This window comes from Perca fluviatilis, chromosome 17, assembly GCF_010015445.1.
Source record: "Perca fluviatilis chromosome 17, GENO_Pfluv_1.0, whole genome shotgun sequence".
Lineage (NCBI taxonomy): Eukaryota > Metazoa > Chordata > Actinopteri > Perciformes > Percidae > Perca > Perca fluviatilis.
The window spans coordinates 26,450,923-26,467,051 of NC_053128.1; the positions used below are offsets into that span (position 1 = coordinate 26,450,923).

Genomic DNA, 16,129 nt, shown 5'->3' on the forward strand with positions numbered 1-16,129 from the left:
TGCCATGCCCTCATCTGACCTTTCTCAGCGCAGGTCTCAGAAATACAGTCAAGTTGTCAATTACTCATCCATCTACGGTGCCTACGTAACATCAGGGTTGTGAAATACAGTCTTAACAACTGACGTGACTGGAAATTAAACAGTCCTGTCCTGATGGGCCAGCCTTGCAGCTGTGTGATGTGTATAGGGAAAACAAAGCTTCCAGCTGAGTAAGCAGAATTATAGTATTCATGTTTCGAGGCTCAGAAAGGGTTGGAGAGAAAAATATTGTTAAAATGTGCTCGTGACTTTTAAAATGTCACAGATGTGAAGTATTTCTTTCCACGCTGGTTGTTATGGAGTTGATGCTCAATGTATGAATGTCGGGGTCCTGTCTCATCTCTTCTGTATACTTTGTACGCTGAAAATGTTCCATGAGCTATGTGTAAAGTCTGTATGTGACTTACAGTGTTTTTTTTTTTTTTTTCCAATGTGTGCAGGGCGTGTTGGAGAGTTTCCTGGGTACAGCACTGACAGGAGCAGTGTTCTGCCTGATGGCTGGTCAGCCCCTGACGATTCTCAGCAGCACAGGCCCGGTGCTCGTCTTTGAAAGACTCCTCTTCGTCTTCAGCAAGTGAGTAGTTGCCGATCAAATTGAATTCAGTCACCTTGAAATCAAAGAATATTAGTGAGGGAGAAATGGTTCAGAAACAGCTGCAGTACAGGGCGGCCTCTAGCTCACCCAGTAAGAGTGTTCGCCCCATATTGGCTGAGTCCTGCAGCGGCGCAGGGTTCGAATCCGACCTACTGCCCTTTGCTGTGTGTCATCCCCCATCTCTCTCCCCCTTTCATGTCTATCCACTTACAAATAAAGGGAACCCCCCCTCCTCCCACCCCAAAAAAGATTCTTTAAAAGAAACAGCTGCAGTAGCCTGGCAAATATTTATAGATTGATGTCTATCCCCAAAGGACTTCATGCAGTCTGTGTGTTTTTAATAGAGATGCTATCCTAGTGCCCCCTGAAAATACAATAAAATTAAAAGCACTAATACAAATAGATAATTCACATTTACAGTAGGATGGCAACTTAGCTTGAACCCTATGGGGCCTGCAATGTTGTATATGACAAATTATACATTTGATGTCATATTTGGTATCTTAAGATCAATGCTGTGTAGAGACTTGCATGTTTTTGCATCCGGAAGCTGAGATCTGCGGCTTTTATACAAGGTCTCTCTCGCAACTGTAGGCCTTCCAGAAGCTTTTAATTCCAACTGGAACGACAGTGTCTTTTTTTTTTGAGCATTTGGTAGAAGAGGAAGGGGAGGAGGCGGTGAGGGGTCGTGGGGGGTCAGGGGTGTGGTGGAGGAGGCAGGGGAAGGCTGTGAGCTAAACCTGTCAAAGTAACAGTTCAGCTCGTTTGCTCTGTCACGGCTGCCGGTTGGTGTCTGTCTGCTTGTACCCCCACACCCGGTGTTCTCTTTCCACACCACCACCCCCCCCCCCTCACATTGTTTTGCTGCAGTTTGGCCTCCAGCTTCCTCCGGTATAAGTCCTTACACTCCCCCAGTTTCTCCCACAGTTCCTGCTGCACTTTCCTTAGTTCCTGTCAGTGCCCTGACCTGAAAGTTTTCTTATTATTTAGAAGGACCTTCAGGTCACTGGTGATCCACGGCTTGTTATTCGGAAAGCAGCATCGAAAAGGGTTTATTTCCATAGGAAGTTAAACTTTCGTGGAATTTGCCTTGCTTGGTGCATACATACACAAAACAAACAAACAAGAATAACTGTTTAGCGTAAGAAAAGGAGGCTGAATGGGTTGAGTGCAGAATGCACTGTTAAGGTAAAGAGTCTGTCATGGGGGCCTTCTTGATGAGCCTGACCGCAGAGGGGAAGAAACAGTTTTTATGGCGTGAGGTTTTGGTCGTGATGGACCGCAGCGTCCTGCCAGAGGGGAAATGTTCAAACGGTTTGTATTTCCAGGGATTAGAGGGATCGGCTACAATCTCTCCTGCCCGCCTCAGCATCCTGTAGGGACGGCAGATTGCAGCCAATCGCCTTCTCGGCAGAGCGGGCGATACGCTGCAGTCTGGCCTTGTCCTTAGCAGTGGCAGCAGCGTACCAGACGGTGATGGAGGGTTGAGGAGGCAGGGGGATTGCTTTGAGCTAAACCTGTTAAAGTAACCGTTCAGCTCATTTGCTCTGTCACGGCTGCCTGGTGTCTGTCTGCTAGTACCCCCACACCCGGTGATCTCTTTCATCTCCGTCAACACCTCCTTCACAATGTTTTGCTGCAGTTTGGCCTCCAGGTAGGAGTGCTTTCACTCCCCCAATTTCTCCCACAGTTCCTGCTGCACTTTCCTTAGTTCCTGTCAGTCCCCGGACATGACAGCCTTCTGAGTATTATTTAGAAGGACCTTCAGGTCACTGGTGATTCACGGCTTGTCATTCGGAAAGCAGCATTCATTCCGGGAGGGCATGGTGATGTTTTCACCGAATTTAGTCTACTCTGATGCAGTCTGTCATGTTATTGATGTCCTCACCGAGCTCGTCCCAGTCTGTAGACTCAAAGCAGTCCTGCAGAGCCTCCTGAGTCCACCTCCTCACAGTCCCTTGTGGGGACAGGCTGCCCGCTGGACAAGAGGAACATACTTTGGAGTCAGCAAGACCAAGGTTGTGATCCGATCGGCTGAGTTGGAGGGGGCATTTGCACCGTATGCATCCTGAGCATTAGCTAAAAAAATGATGTCTATAACTTGATTGTGCATTACAGGGTTGAGGTTACACAAGCATTATTACACAAGGAGACCAGGCAACCCAAATATTGGGGAAAATGGCTTAGGCCCTACAGGGTTAATGTGTGTTTATTTTAACAGTATCTCACTGGAACTTTTTGTGCTTACTGTCAATCTGCTGGCAGTTTCCAGCTGACTACATTTTCCTTGTTTTTGCCGTCAACTTCCCGTCCCGATTTACCCAGCGGTCACTTGTTCAGAGTCCATCTATTTCACCTCTGGGAAGCAGTAATTGTGCAGATTTAACATGTAATTTCACAACCCCTAATGGGTGTTAAATGTTGTTAAATGCTGATGTCTCCCTCCTACTTCCCACTGTATTCTCTTCCTCTCCCAGAGAGAGTCATCTAGCATTACCAAACACCACGCTGACTATGTTCCATTATTAATAATTCACTCTCATTTAATTTTACACTGTGAGCGAAGAATGTTGTGGCCTCTGTGTCCGCCAAATGTTTCCATGCCTCTAGCCAACGGTTGCTGAGTCAGCAGCAGCTGTTAGCTGGTCTCCATCTGTTGGATACGTATACCACAGGTGCATAAGTTCCATTTAAAGACAAACCCTGCTGACAACTGACAGCTTCAAAAAAACATTTTATTTTAAAGGGCTCCTGAGAATGACCATTTTTTTTTTTAAATTTATGTTTTTAACAAAGCCTAAACTTCATATAATTCCGGTTAGACAAAGGGGATTGAAAGTACAGCGAATTCTTGGAGGGATTATACAGTAATTGCTTGAAAATAAAATGCTGTAGTGGAAAATAATTTTTTTTTTTTTTTTTTTGAGTTTTTCTTTGCCCTCCCCCCTTTTTTTGTGACAGTACTTCACGCGATTCACCGAGGAAGGCTTCTCCGCGCTCATCAGCTTCATCTTCATCTACGACGCTTTCAAGAAGATGATAAAGCTGGCCCACCACAACCCGATCAACTCCGATTACGACCCCAACCTTGTCACTTTCTACGACTGCAGCTGCATGCCTGCTGGTACGTACAGTAGTATGAACTTTTGCTGCGGCTGTTTAAGAGAAATCGCTGGAATGGCCACGTAAAGATGGATTACAGGAGGGTGGTCACTGTATCCCGTAACATAGTCTGATACCACGACTCTGTGATCTTGAATTACCCTTTGCCTAAAAACTCCCTATTGTTTGGTGCCACCAGACTCTCCGTATCACCAGTGATACCAGGCCGTGAAAGCTCAACAGTCGTATTTGGTTTTGTCCCCTTTGGCGGAGAGGTTTCTACTGTAAAACAAAGCTTTCAACTTATTTTCCCCCTGTTTACAGTGGAGATAGCAAATGTTACTAGTATAAGTCGGCCTGTAGATAGCACTGTTTACTTTCAACAGCTAGATTCTGTGTCACGAGTGACTTGGCAGGGTCGTTTGGGAAAGAGATGTTGATACTGATCCAAAATGGCAAGTGTGATACTACTGTAATAGTTTTAAAGATTATTGTTTCTCTTTACTAGGAAACTCCTCAGATCCTCTTGTCTCTGCATGGACAAACAGTACTGATCTGGTATGTAGTGTCCTTGTTTTTGTGACATTTAGTAGCATGGTTTTGGAAAGAAACAACAACCTGTAGCTTAATTCATTGACAAAACTCCAAATATTGTTGCTTGTTGGTTAATTGTTGCCTGTCCTCTTTTCTCTCCAGTCTGTGAATGCCACCTGGGCGTCCCTGACCAAGGAGCAGTGTCTGAAGGTTGGGGGGCAGCTGGTGGGAGGGGCCTGTGGCTATGTGCCTGACATCACCCTGATGTCCTTAATCTTGTTCTTTGGGACCTACACCTGCTCCATGGGTCTGAAGAAGTTCAAGGCGAGCCGCTTCTTCCCCACCACAGTGAGTGAAAGCACCCATCAACGGATGTGTGGCAGGTTTTTCTTTTTTTTTTCTTTTTTTACTCTGGTGCCTAAAGCAGCGAACATCAAGGGAACTAAGACCAGTGACATTACATATGTTTGTGGTGTTCACCACACGCTTAAGTGGCAATTCTCAGCTTAGTCGACAACCCTCAAATGCCAATGAGAGTCAATGTGGGAAGGTCAGATTTCACATTATTAAGTGTTTGAGGCAAAGAAGGCATGAGGCTAAAACCCATTAACAATTATTAGTCACCAATTGGTGAACAACTATGTTTACTCACTATAAATGTCAGATATAATTGCACTCGCTGCACTTGCAGTATCAAAAAGCACACACTCAACCAGGTAATATGTTTATCTACAAACCACGTAGTTTAACGGTCCGTAGACATTTTTTTTGGGGTGGCATTGTAGGCCTTTATTTGATAGGACAGCTTAAGACATGAGAGGGGAGTGAGGGAATGACATGCAGCAAAGGGCCGCAGGTCGCAACCGAACCCGCGGCCGCTGCGGCAAGGACTGAGCCCCTGTGCGTGGGGCGCACGCTCTACCAGGTGAGCTACCCAGGCGCCCCGGGCTGTGGATTTATTTTTTCAAAGATGAAAAGGTCACTCAGGCTTCAAACTGCCACAAGGAAAACAATAAAGCCGTCAAACCTGCTGTTAATGTTTACCTCTTCTAGGTGAGGAAGCTCATCAGTGACTTCGCGATCATCTTGACCATTTTCCTCTTCTGTGGCGTGGACGCCTTTGTCGGTGTGGACACTCCGAAGCTCATAGTGCCAAGCGAATTCAAGGTATATACCACACAAATGGAAGAAGTACTGTACTTGTAATAGAAAAGTGACATACATTCACATAAACCTAGTCACCGTTTCATTCGTGTGTTTGGAATCATTTCACTGAATTGTTTTTTTAGCTGAATGACAGCGGCCAGCCAGGTGTAGTTTCCTCTCATTACACTGATAATGATCCATGTTTCTGCTAGAAAGCCTCTGAAATTCTTCAAAATCCCAGTATAATGCTTTCTTTGTAGTTTGCCAAGTAAGCAATACATGAAACTAAGGCACTGTCAGTCTTGGAGATTGCTACTCAAATGTTCCTCGGCTGGCGTTAAGACCACGCAGCCTTGACGTACAGGAAAGAGAAAGATGGGGTAGAGGAGCGGGTAGCTGCATCAAATAACACAGAAGATCTTATACTTGCAAGTACAGAGCCAGCTTTGTTTGAACACAGAGTCTTAATTCACAGATTCCAGTCATGTAATGATGCACCAGTAATTTAAGACTCAGTTCAAACTCTCTGAACGTGTAACCGAGTAATCCCTTCCAATTAGGTAATTTTTCTGTTCTGTTTGAGATGTTCTCCATGTGATGAGATCTTGGCTGTGTACACACAGAAATAAGCCGATGCACTAGTCAGGTGTGTCCATGTGTTGACGTCCAGGTCACTTTAACGGTCTTGTCCTTCATCTGATTTTTGTCTAGCCCACGAGTCCACTGAGGGGCTGGTTTGTTCCTCCTTTTGGAAGGAACCCTTGGTGGGTGTACCTGGCAGCCACGATCCCAGCTATACTGGTCACCATTCTGATATTTATGGACCAGCAGATCACCGCTGTGATTGTCAACCGGAAAGAGCACAAACTCAAGGTTGGTGCGCCACCTGGGAAGTTTTATTCCTTCTGAAAATTCTAGGATAAAATTAAGGAAGCACTTCAATGATGGTGGAACTGGACAGAAAACTACTGAAAAAAAGGGCTGTAGCGAGGATTTTAGGAGGGTAAGAAGTGACTAGCCACCCAAAATATCTGTATAAGTGTTACAATTTGCAGCAAATATATTGCATCTCCCTGCACGCTTGTCTAAATGCTGTTTAAAAGACTGTCAAATGGTGAAGAATGTCTGGTGAAAAAAAATGCAAAACCCCTTCATTTTTACAGTAAAATGTTATAATTTATGTTGTATTTGTATATATTGTAGAATGCTAACGCCTTCTAATAAAGGCATCAAACCTTCCAAATTTTCTGGTAGCTATTGGAATACATTTGTGTGCACCACTAGGTCATAAGATGTCTTGAGGGGAAAAAAAAACTTTTTAAAAACCAGCTCTTGATGCATACTTCATACTTCACTGTGGAAATCTCATTCTTCTGCCTCTTCTTTCCTCCTCTCTCTCCTCTCAGAAAGGAGCAGGGTATCACTTGGACCTGTTACTGGTTTCCATCCTGATAATTCTCTGCTCTTTCATGGGCCTGCCGTGGTACGTGGCTGCCACGGTCATCTCCATCGCCCACATTGACTCTCTGAAAATGGAGACCGAGACGTCTGCCCCCGGGGAGCAGCCTAAATTCCTGGGTGTCAGGTGAGTAACGCAGCTGCTGCTGCACACAGCGTTGGCCGTCCTTTAGGAATCAAAATTCTTTCTTTTTGGACCTTGGTTCTCTATTTTTATTACTTTCTAATAATTTGTATACTCTATTTTTATAGTAGTATTGTGGTACAGTGGGAGGTAGTTAATCACATTTATTTTGGATTCCCACGGGGAAACAAATCTCTTAGCAGGTGGCTAGAAGGGGGCAGAGTTTTTAGGACAATTGGCCGTATTGCTGTGTGTGAAATCCATACCAAAAGTTTCTTTGCCCACAAAAGACAAAATTGTGTCATGCACAATTTTCCTTAATGAATTTGAAAGTGTGCACAGGTGTACGAGCCTAATTTCCTCCTGCTATATTCCCATGAATAATCATAAATTGTCAATGCCAAGCCTTTTCCTGTTTTATAAAGGAATCATCAGGAAGAAGAGAAACGGAAGAAGACAAAAAAAAGACACCAATCTTTAAAAAAGGGCAGAAGGGGGGGGGGGGGTAATGTAGACCCTACATAAGCAGATATACATATACTTGCACATTAGTTTTACTTTACAGATGGCTGATAGATGTTTGAGACATCCCTTGTACAAAGACAAGGTTGCAGTCTGTATGTTAATGTAGATTTTATTATTATCTCCAGAGAATGTGGTTCTCTGGAATGAAGCTGTTATTAGAGAAACCTCCTACAAACCTGTTTTTGATTCAGATTAACTTTGGTCATTGATTAATTTTGTTTTTCTCTTTTTCTTTTCCACCAATCCAGGGAGCAAAGAGTCACCGGTATCTTTGTGTTCCTCCTGACAGGACTCTCTGTCTTCATGGCCCCGATCCTAAAGGTAGTGCTCCAACTTCTTAATTCTTCCATGGAAATATGGATTACTGTCTGCCTCTTTTAGGACAAACTCCTGTCACACCCCTCTTACATTTAAAATCATTTCAAATCTTGTATTCATCCGATTAGGAACTCCCATAGTTGAAGTAATTTGATGTGAAATAAGCATGTTATCGGGGCTTAACTTCCGATTGCAGCTGAGTGCCTTCTCGAGTTTCCATTCCCACATTAAGCTGCCAAACAAATAATGTGTAGTCGGTGAGAGGAGATTGTTAGGGCTGGTGCTCCCCCTTGTGGACATTTTGATTGTTGTGCTGTTGATCCTGTGAATACATATTCCTTTTCCAGACTGGCTTGTCATCTAGTGTACTCTGGTGAAAGATGCAAAATGTTTAGTGCAAATTATGACGTATGCTGTTTGAAATTTATTTTCATCTGTCATGCTTAATTTACTTTTGGTTTAATTATTGATTCTGCATTTAGATGGCGAATTAATTTCTGCACTAGCTTGCTTGATTGTTTTCCCCCACTGCTTTTTTAATTTTTTATATTAGTATTTTATTGAGTTTTTGAACACCACTGTTACATTGTAGTCAACATTGTAGACAACATTACAGTTGACATCTTAACATATATCCCGTAGTGAGGATACATTTTGAATAGAAAAATAAAAGGATTAAGCCAAAAGAGGTAATAGAAATCAGATAAATAAATTAATAAAATAAAACAATAAAAAATAAACACACACATGGATCAAATGTACAGTTTTACAATAAGCACCACGCTTTCATCTGGTAGCAATATATTCCACGTATTTTCCCCATTTCGCCACATATTTTTCCGCCATGTCATTGATGTTGAAAGAGATTTTTTCGTATGATGCGTTTTCCCCCACTGCTTTAAAGTTGCATCACTACTGAGCAAGTAGTTGCCAACCCGGCACCAATAGCAGCCAAGTGACTGATTTGCACTGAGGTGTCTACTAAAAGAACATTCCTAGAGAAGCTGCTTGTGGATTATTTTTAAACCAAGCAATGATGCTCAAAATAAACCTTCCTAAACATTACCTGTATGAAGCAAGCTCTTACATCTCGAGCATCTCTAACTCTTCATGTCTTTTAGAATTTATTACACCATTACTTCATTCTTTTATAATATCATATTAATAACTGTTTTTCATTGTGCTCCCTTTCCTTCAGTTCATTCCCATGCCTGTGCTCTACGGTGTGTTCCTCTACATGGGTGTGGCGTCACTCAATGGTGTCCAGGTGAGTGAGTCTGACCTCTTCAGTGCCTGCTCACCAGTGTTGGACAAGTTACTTAAAAAAATTGTAATCAATGGCCCATTACGTATTACTCAGTGAAAACTAATTGCAAGAACAAGACATTGTGGTTTAACAAACAGCCAGCCCACGGTTAGGAAGTATTTACTCCGTTAATGTTAGCTTAGCCCCAGTGAAAGCGGAGTACTTTTTCCCCCAGGACGGCGAAGGCATGTCTAAAATGTGATATTTCTTTTCCAAGGATGGCGAAGGCATGGTTTGCCCTATTGTGCCTCTGATTGGCTTACCCTGGTATTCTTCCCCGAAACAATCCCACTCCTCAAGCCTAAACCTAACCAATCCAACCAACGAAGGCAACGAGTACTAGCCAATCAGAGGCAAAGTAGGGCGGGTCATGACTTCGTCATCCCAGAAAACACAATTTTGTAGTCCATAATGCACCTCCTGCTAACTCAAACGTCTTATAACAGATTGTGTCTTAGGTGCTAGCTAGCCACCATTAGTTTATCTTAACATTTTGTGTGTGTGTGTGTGTGTGTGTGTGTGTGTGTGTGTGTGTGTGTGTGTGTGTGTGTGTGTGTGTGTGTGTGTGTGTGTGTGTGTGTGTGTGTGTGTGTGTGTGTGTGTGTGTGTGTGTGTGTGTACTCGTTGGTTACGTTTAGGGGCAGGTAGATGGCTCAATAAAATACAAAGTATTTACAGTATACAGTACAGATACATAAAGTCATAAAAATCTACAGACATTATTGTCCCACTATCCCACCCCATCTAGAGCTGAATACACCCTTAACATAAACGTCTGTAGAAGCCTCTCACTCACAGTAACCAGTAACAAGCCTATAATAAAGAGGTATTGAGCTCATGTGAAATGGCAGATGTCGACAGTATCTTGCATATCCTACGCATATATTGTTATGCGATTCTTGTGACCTGACTGGCCTGTTTGTCTGTGTGCTTGTGTCAGTTCATGGACCGCCTGCAGCTGCTCCTGATGCCAGCCAAGCACCAGCCGGACCTGATCTACCTGCGGCACGTCCCACAGAGACGCATCCACCTCTTCACCTTCATCCAGGTCCTGTGTTTGGCCCTCCTCTGGATCCTCAAGTCCACCGTGGCTGCCATCATCTTCCCCGTCATGGTGAGAAACGGCTGTCTGTCCAATCGGAGTTTTCTGTTGCACGACTAAAACAACCTTTTGAACGAACACGTTCCACCAAAACGAGTTCCTTCCCAAGGCGCCGTTGCGCCGCACGGGATGATTGTGATTGGTTTAAACAAATGCCAATAAACCAGAGCCCGTTTTCCTCCCATCCCGCAATGCTGCGTGGACTAGCCAGACCCTCCTTCGGAGAGCTGCGGAGGAAGGTCTGGCAATGCGAGACTACATGAACGCCAGTCAAACTGTTTCTGTGTCTGCAGATCTTGGCGTTGGTTGCCGTTCGCAAGGCGATGGACTGGGTGTTCTCCCAGCACGACCTCAGCTACCTGGACGACGTCATCCCAGAGAAAGACAAGAAAAAGAAAGAGGATGAGAAGAAGAAGAAAAACAAGAAGAAGGGAAGCATAGACAGCGAAATCGACTTTGTATGTTAACCATTCTTTCTACCAAAATATTTAAATGGAATGTAGGTGTAGATAACCAAAAAGCCATTGTAGTCGTGATTGTCTACAGCCACCTGTCGATCCTGCCATTTAAAGTCCATATGTGTTAATGTTCTCCCTCCCTCCTCCCACAGTCCGACTACCCCTACCAAGAAAATGTACCCAGTATAAAAATCTCTATGGATATAATGGAGCAGGAGCCCATGTTGGGTGCTAAATCTATGGATAGTGAGTACTAGCCAGGGCTTGCTTTGCCATAGCTCTAACGGCAGTTCAAACTTAATTTCTAAAGACTTCATGCTCACATTTCTGCTGTCATATTAGCCTTCTTGCAGGCACGAACACATTTAACAGCTTAACAGATCAATATGCTTTTCTCACTATTCTATAACCGCTTACCTGCTCAATATGCTTTTCTCACTATTCCTTAACAGCTTACCAGATAAATATGCGTTTCTGACTGTTCTTTAACGCTGTTCTAACCAGCTAGTTTCAACAGATTTTTCTTACTCCGTTACAAAAGCAGCTTTGCAGCGCTTGCCTTCTTTTCTTTTTCTCGTCTTCTCTGCTGATCCATTTCAGATTGTTTGAAGTATGTATTTGAAGTAAATGTCTTCACCCCACCCTCCAGGAGATAAATCCCCGAATTTCCTTAACCCGCATTCGTCGTGCTGAGCACTACTTTGAGTCTCCAACAGTGGCAGAGTGAGTGAGTACCAGCTCGGCCTTTGCATCACACTTTTTTTTTTTTTTCTCTGAAATGAAATGCACAATGAGTTCATACTGCACCATATTTATATTAATCTGAATTTCTTCCTCTTTCAGTCTGGACAGGGGTCCACACACAAAAGGTTTGCCTCAGATTCGAATAGAAAGGAGCTCTGAGGATAAAGCTTTCTTCTGGAGGAAGGGCTCCGAATCAGATCTGTGAAGACATTATCCAAAGATGCAAGAGAACCAAACACAACAAGGCAAACATCCTCTTTTGTACTATCCTACCACTTTGTAACAGTTATTTTTTTTTTATATATATATATAATCCCTGTGTGAGGATTTCAATCAGAATGGGTGGAAGTATTTGTCGTACAATTGAAACACTTTGGTGGTACTGAATTTAATGAGGGCTGACACAGGATAGGTTTGAGCACTCTTTATCTGCAGGAGTTATTGCACAAAAGAAAAGGTCTACGTAAGGTCATCTGTTTCTGCAGTTTTTATAGGACATTAATATCTTATGAATGTCTATGCTAATAATTTATAACAAGCGTCCAGCTAAAGAGGTTTTATCATAAAATATGTCCGGGGTACAGTAAGTTTGTAGAACAAAGATGTCTTCCAAATAGCACCAGACAAAGCCAGCCTCTCGCCTGATAGTACGGTTTTGAATAACGGTAGTTCTTTTTTAATGTTCCTTGTGGAGTTTGAATCATGACTACTGGAATGTTAAGATTAAAACATAGTGGAGGTACTGCATTTCCTCCTTTTTACTTATAATGAACAAAAGGGCTACAAAAGGTCATCTATGCACAGTCGCATTAATTTTATATGTATGGGCGTATAAATTATTTATCAAGCATCCATCTAAGGCTGCATATTCACAAAACACATCCAGAAGAGCGTGTGAGAATACCATGTTTGTGTCACTATGGTAAGAAGTAAATGGCTCAACCATACAAACTGGAACTTTTTGGAACATTTTTGTCTAATTTTTCCTTTTTCTTATATTTATTGTATTTAAACTCTCTGCAAATGAATTTGCTGTTTTAACCGTATGGCTTTACCATTTAACTTCCCCATTTGTGCAAATTTGAAGATATTCTTTCTGTGGTCTGTATCCACTCCGCTGTCTTTTCCCTGTTTTAGGGAGATATAGATTATACCTGGATGTAGCTCTACCTCTTACATTTCCGTAGGTGCCAGGCATTATATATTAAACATCTGTCGTACAATTGTTTGTGATCAAACACTGATTTATGTTACTCCAACTGGCACTGCGTAGGATCTCTGAATCTTCACTTTGAGGTCCTTTTTGCTCTGTGACACTTAAGATATTGTATTTTTTTTTTCTGTTTGTCAATATGAAATAATTAGGGATGATTTTTGCCGTGTTTTAAAAGGTAATTCCACAAAAATCGCATTTTAGATTTTTATCCCTAGAACGATTTTTTGTTTTGTTTTGCGTACCGAATTTAGGGGCAAAGTGATGGCCTGTAACGTTCTCACACACTTGACTGTGAACTCAACCCTAAAAGCCTATTTGAGTTTAACTTTTCTTCTTAAAATGTGATCATGTTTAAAATCTGAGTACATATTTTTTTTAAATCATGCTATGTGTGTGTATTTTTTTTTTTTTTTTTTTATGCAAATCAACAATCAATCACTGTGAGGCAATGAAATGTTGTGACATCCAGTCCTGGAAGAACTACTGCTTTATAGCGTACTGACAATTGACATTTTGATAAGACACTGTCTTTAATGTATCATTATCTAAATTCCATTTAGTGACAGTTTTATGTCTTAAATTTTCCTGTATTATTTAAACGACTTGATCATGCTTCTATTGCTGATTGAAGTACACACTGTAACTTATACTGATTTAGGATATGAATGCATATCTGAATGTAATATCTCAATCATTTGAAATACATATATTCCTTGAAGAAAAGGCCCTGCACAATCAGCGCTGCTTCTGATCTGATTTGTAGTGCAAAAAAAGGGCCATAATTAATGCTTTCACAATCACGTCAATATGCTGTCAAGATGTGAAGCACAAGAAAGTTGTTTTGAACCAAAAATCTAAAACCACATTGTCTTTCGCGCTGTTCTGTGATCTGTACATCTTGACTTTTTGACTCTCTGGTTCTGATTCCACAATCGATGTAATATTTTTGAACTCTGAAACAAATTTTATACAAAGATCTTATGTGCTCTAATAACCATAGATTACTCGAAAGAAAGCAAAGGTCTGTTTTTTTTTTTTTTTTTTTTTAAAGGTGTAGTGGTTTGAACGAGCGCAATAAACAGTCCAAATGATTCTTAAACACATAGTTGTGTTTTTCTTTTAATTGCTCAATACTCATCTTTAAGAGGTTGGACCACGTAGCTCCCAAAGGATGGGTTTTCAAACTAGGGCTGGAAACAATGATGTGTGAAGTTTGACATGCACAGAACTGATCAGCACTACATGGAGAGAGTTGACTTCTATACATTTTATGCAAGCATACATGTCAGTCAAGGTCACAAAGTGTTTTAAGACTTCTGCCACTGGCTACAACAATAGGGTTACAGCATGTGAAATTCATACAGAGAAGACATGTCATGAGAATATTGTCTATCTTGTTCGGGGAGATGCAGGCAGGTGGAGTGCACGTGTGTATTTTAAGGGGGTGAATTGGATTGAATTCAAGCTCCGAACTAAGCCGTGCTCAGTCTTGAAGCAAGGATGAGAGAGGATGGCTGCATAGTTTCCATGATCACAGGACTTGGGTCTGCTGTAATGAAACTAATTGGCTATTTCCTATGAGTCACGGTGTTCTGACTCATAGTTCGTTGCCAAAAGGTAAAAGAATTTGTAATAATTAACTCCTCTGCTGTGGGAGAGAACATCAATGGCTTTTCCTTGACATTCGTTCAGGTTAATGTTATTGGATATTACATGTGTTGCCTGAGTGACTGAATATGAGTGATGGTGTGAAGCTCAGGAGGGGGGGCGGGGGCGGGGGCGGGGGCGGGGGCGGGGGGATTACCTGACTGTCCTTAAAACCATCCTGAACCTCTGCATCCGGTATCACATAACAGTAGACGGTTCTCACAAGTGTAATGAGTCCCTCATTTTCTGTTGAATATGTCATGTATACACTTTTCACTATTCTATGTAAATATAGCTATTGCATAAACAGATACTCTATGTAAATATGTGTATTGGTTGCTTTTTTTTTCCACATGGTGTTTAATCCCATGATGCTGCATTGTATTTTGGCTCAAGGGGGCAGTAGTGACTCTTTTCCAAAAAGCACATGCACATTCAGGAGTGCTCCACAGGTAATACACAAGAACCCAAACAGAAAAAGCTGATCAAGACCATTTTTGCTCAAAACAATGTTTAAGTAAATTGCATCAGTTGATAAAGCGCCTGACAACAGCTGAGAGATGGAGCATCGGCCATAAAAGGTGTAGTTTAAGAGTAAACTGTTGCACTGAAATAGATAGCTTGAAGTGTGTGAAGACAAAAATTATAAAGGAGGAGTTATTTTGATGTTCGTAGAGACACTATGGGTACATGCTCTTAGGAGGGTGTACATGTGGTTATCTTCCTTTCTGGGAGAGAAACCTTGGCATATACATTTGGTGCATGTCAACTGTTCTCCCTTTCATGAAAGTATATATGTTTTTTGTGTGAATAAAGCTTCATTAGTCTGAACTCATTGTATTCAGCATTTGTTCTAGTCTCCATCTCATTTCCAGACATTTCCCAGATATCAGTTATTATCCTCCTTGTGAGCGCCTTTTGTTTAAACCATTTTTCTAGTAAAGACTTTATTTTGTTTAACTTTCAACCGTGTCTCTGAGTCGTGCATTTGAGTCCTCCAGTGTCGTGTGTCTCAGTCGTTACAATCTAGTATTTTAAGATGATAACTTTGCTTTAATATTTGTAATAATCAAAAAGCAAGTGCAGAGTAACGCACTATAGGATCAAATTTGACCATATTATTTACTTAAAATATAAAATGGAAATGTTCCTATTCTTGAACTTATTACTTGTCCTGAAGAATCCACAGTAGGCTACAAAGTGCTCACTGACATTGTGTCCGTGGCCAAAATGATTGATACCTGATGATGATTGAGGTAGCCTACTGTATATGATGCTACTGTTTATTCCCTTGCAAGGTGTGCAAATGGGCAGACAATGGCTGTCGGTATGTGGTTTTGGGTTTCGACTTTGACATTCATTTAAAAAAAAAAAGCCCATTACAAGTGAAGCAAAACTGCAGTCTTTCACCTCAGGAGTATAGAAAAGGTTTTACATTTCTTTCACCATATAACATTGAAAGGCTCACGCATGTATTTGTCACCAGCGGCAGGGTAATGAACTCCTTTCTCATTTCTGTAAAATGACAGTAGCTCAGCTAGGACTTTTTCAAACGCTGCTGTGAAAGTTTTTGCAGGAACCATGGGAAGAGAATGCTAATTGTTACTCATGTTTCAAAATCCCCTGATATCCTCCTGTGAGTTTTGGAAGACATACTGACAGATAGTCTATGTTTCCAACAGAGCACATCCTCTGAGGACTTATCCGAGACATGCACTCTGACATTATTTAAATAAATTATAGTTGTTTGGTTTTGCACAAAGCAAAAATGTGTTCCCTTTGCTGTGAAAAAGGTTGGTATGGTATTTTGTAGTC

The 16,129-nt window shown here is 41.8% G+C and overlaps 1 protein-coding gene across 1 annotated transcript in view; it reads left to right on the forward strand.

Annotated features, from left to right (window-relative positions):
- Positions 1–13,772, forward strand: part of LOC120545881 (electrogenic sodium bicarbonate cotransporter 1-like) — a 41,610-nt gene extending 27,838 nt beyond the window's left edge. Inside the window, exons 13-27 of the mRNA XM_039780511.1 lie at positions 480–613; positions 2,014–2,107; positions 3,596–3,758; positions 4,245–4,294; positions 4,433–4,618; positions 5,324–5,437; positions 6,128–6,289; positions 6,823–7,001; positions 7,772–7,844; positions 9,040–9,108; positions 10,088–10,261; positions 10,543–10,707; positions 10,860–10,953; positions 11,357–11,434; positions 11,551–13,772. Coding sequence (XP_039636445.1) covers positions 480–613; positions 2,014–2,107; positions 3,596–3,758; positions 4,245–4,294; positions 4,433–4,618; positions 5,324–5,437; positions 6,128–6,289; positions 6,823–7,001; positions 7,772–7,844; positions 9,040–9,108; positions 10,088–10,261; positions 10,543–10,707; positions 10,860–10,953; positions 11,357–11,400 — 1,701 coding nt within the window. The 3' untranslated portion in view covers positions 11,401–11,434; positions 11,551–13,772. The remainder of the gene's footprint in view (positions 1–479; positions 614–2,013; positions 2,108–3,595; positions 3,759–4,244; positions 4,295–4,432; positions 4,619–5,323; positions 5,438–6,127; positions 6,290–6,822; positions 7,002–7,771; positions 7,845–9,039; positions 9,109–10,087; positions 10,262–10,542; positions 10,708–10,859; positions 10,954–11,356; positions 11,435–11,550) is intronic.
- Positions 13,773–16,129: the final 2,357 nt, after the last annotated feature.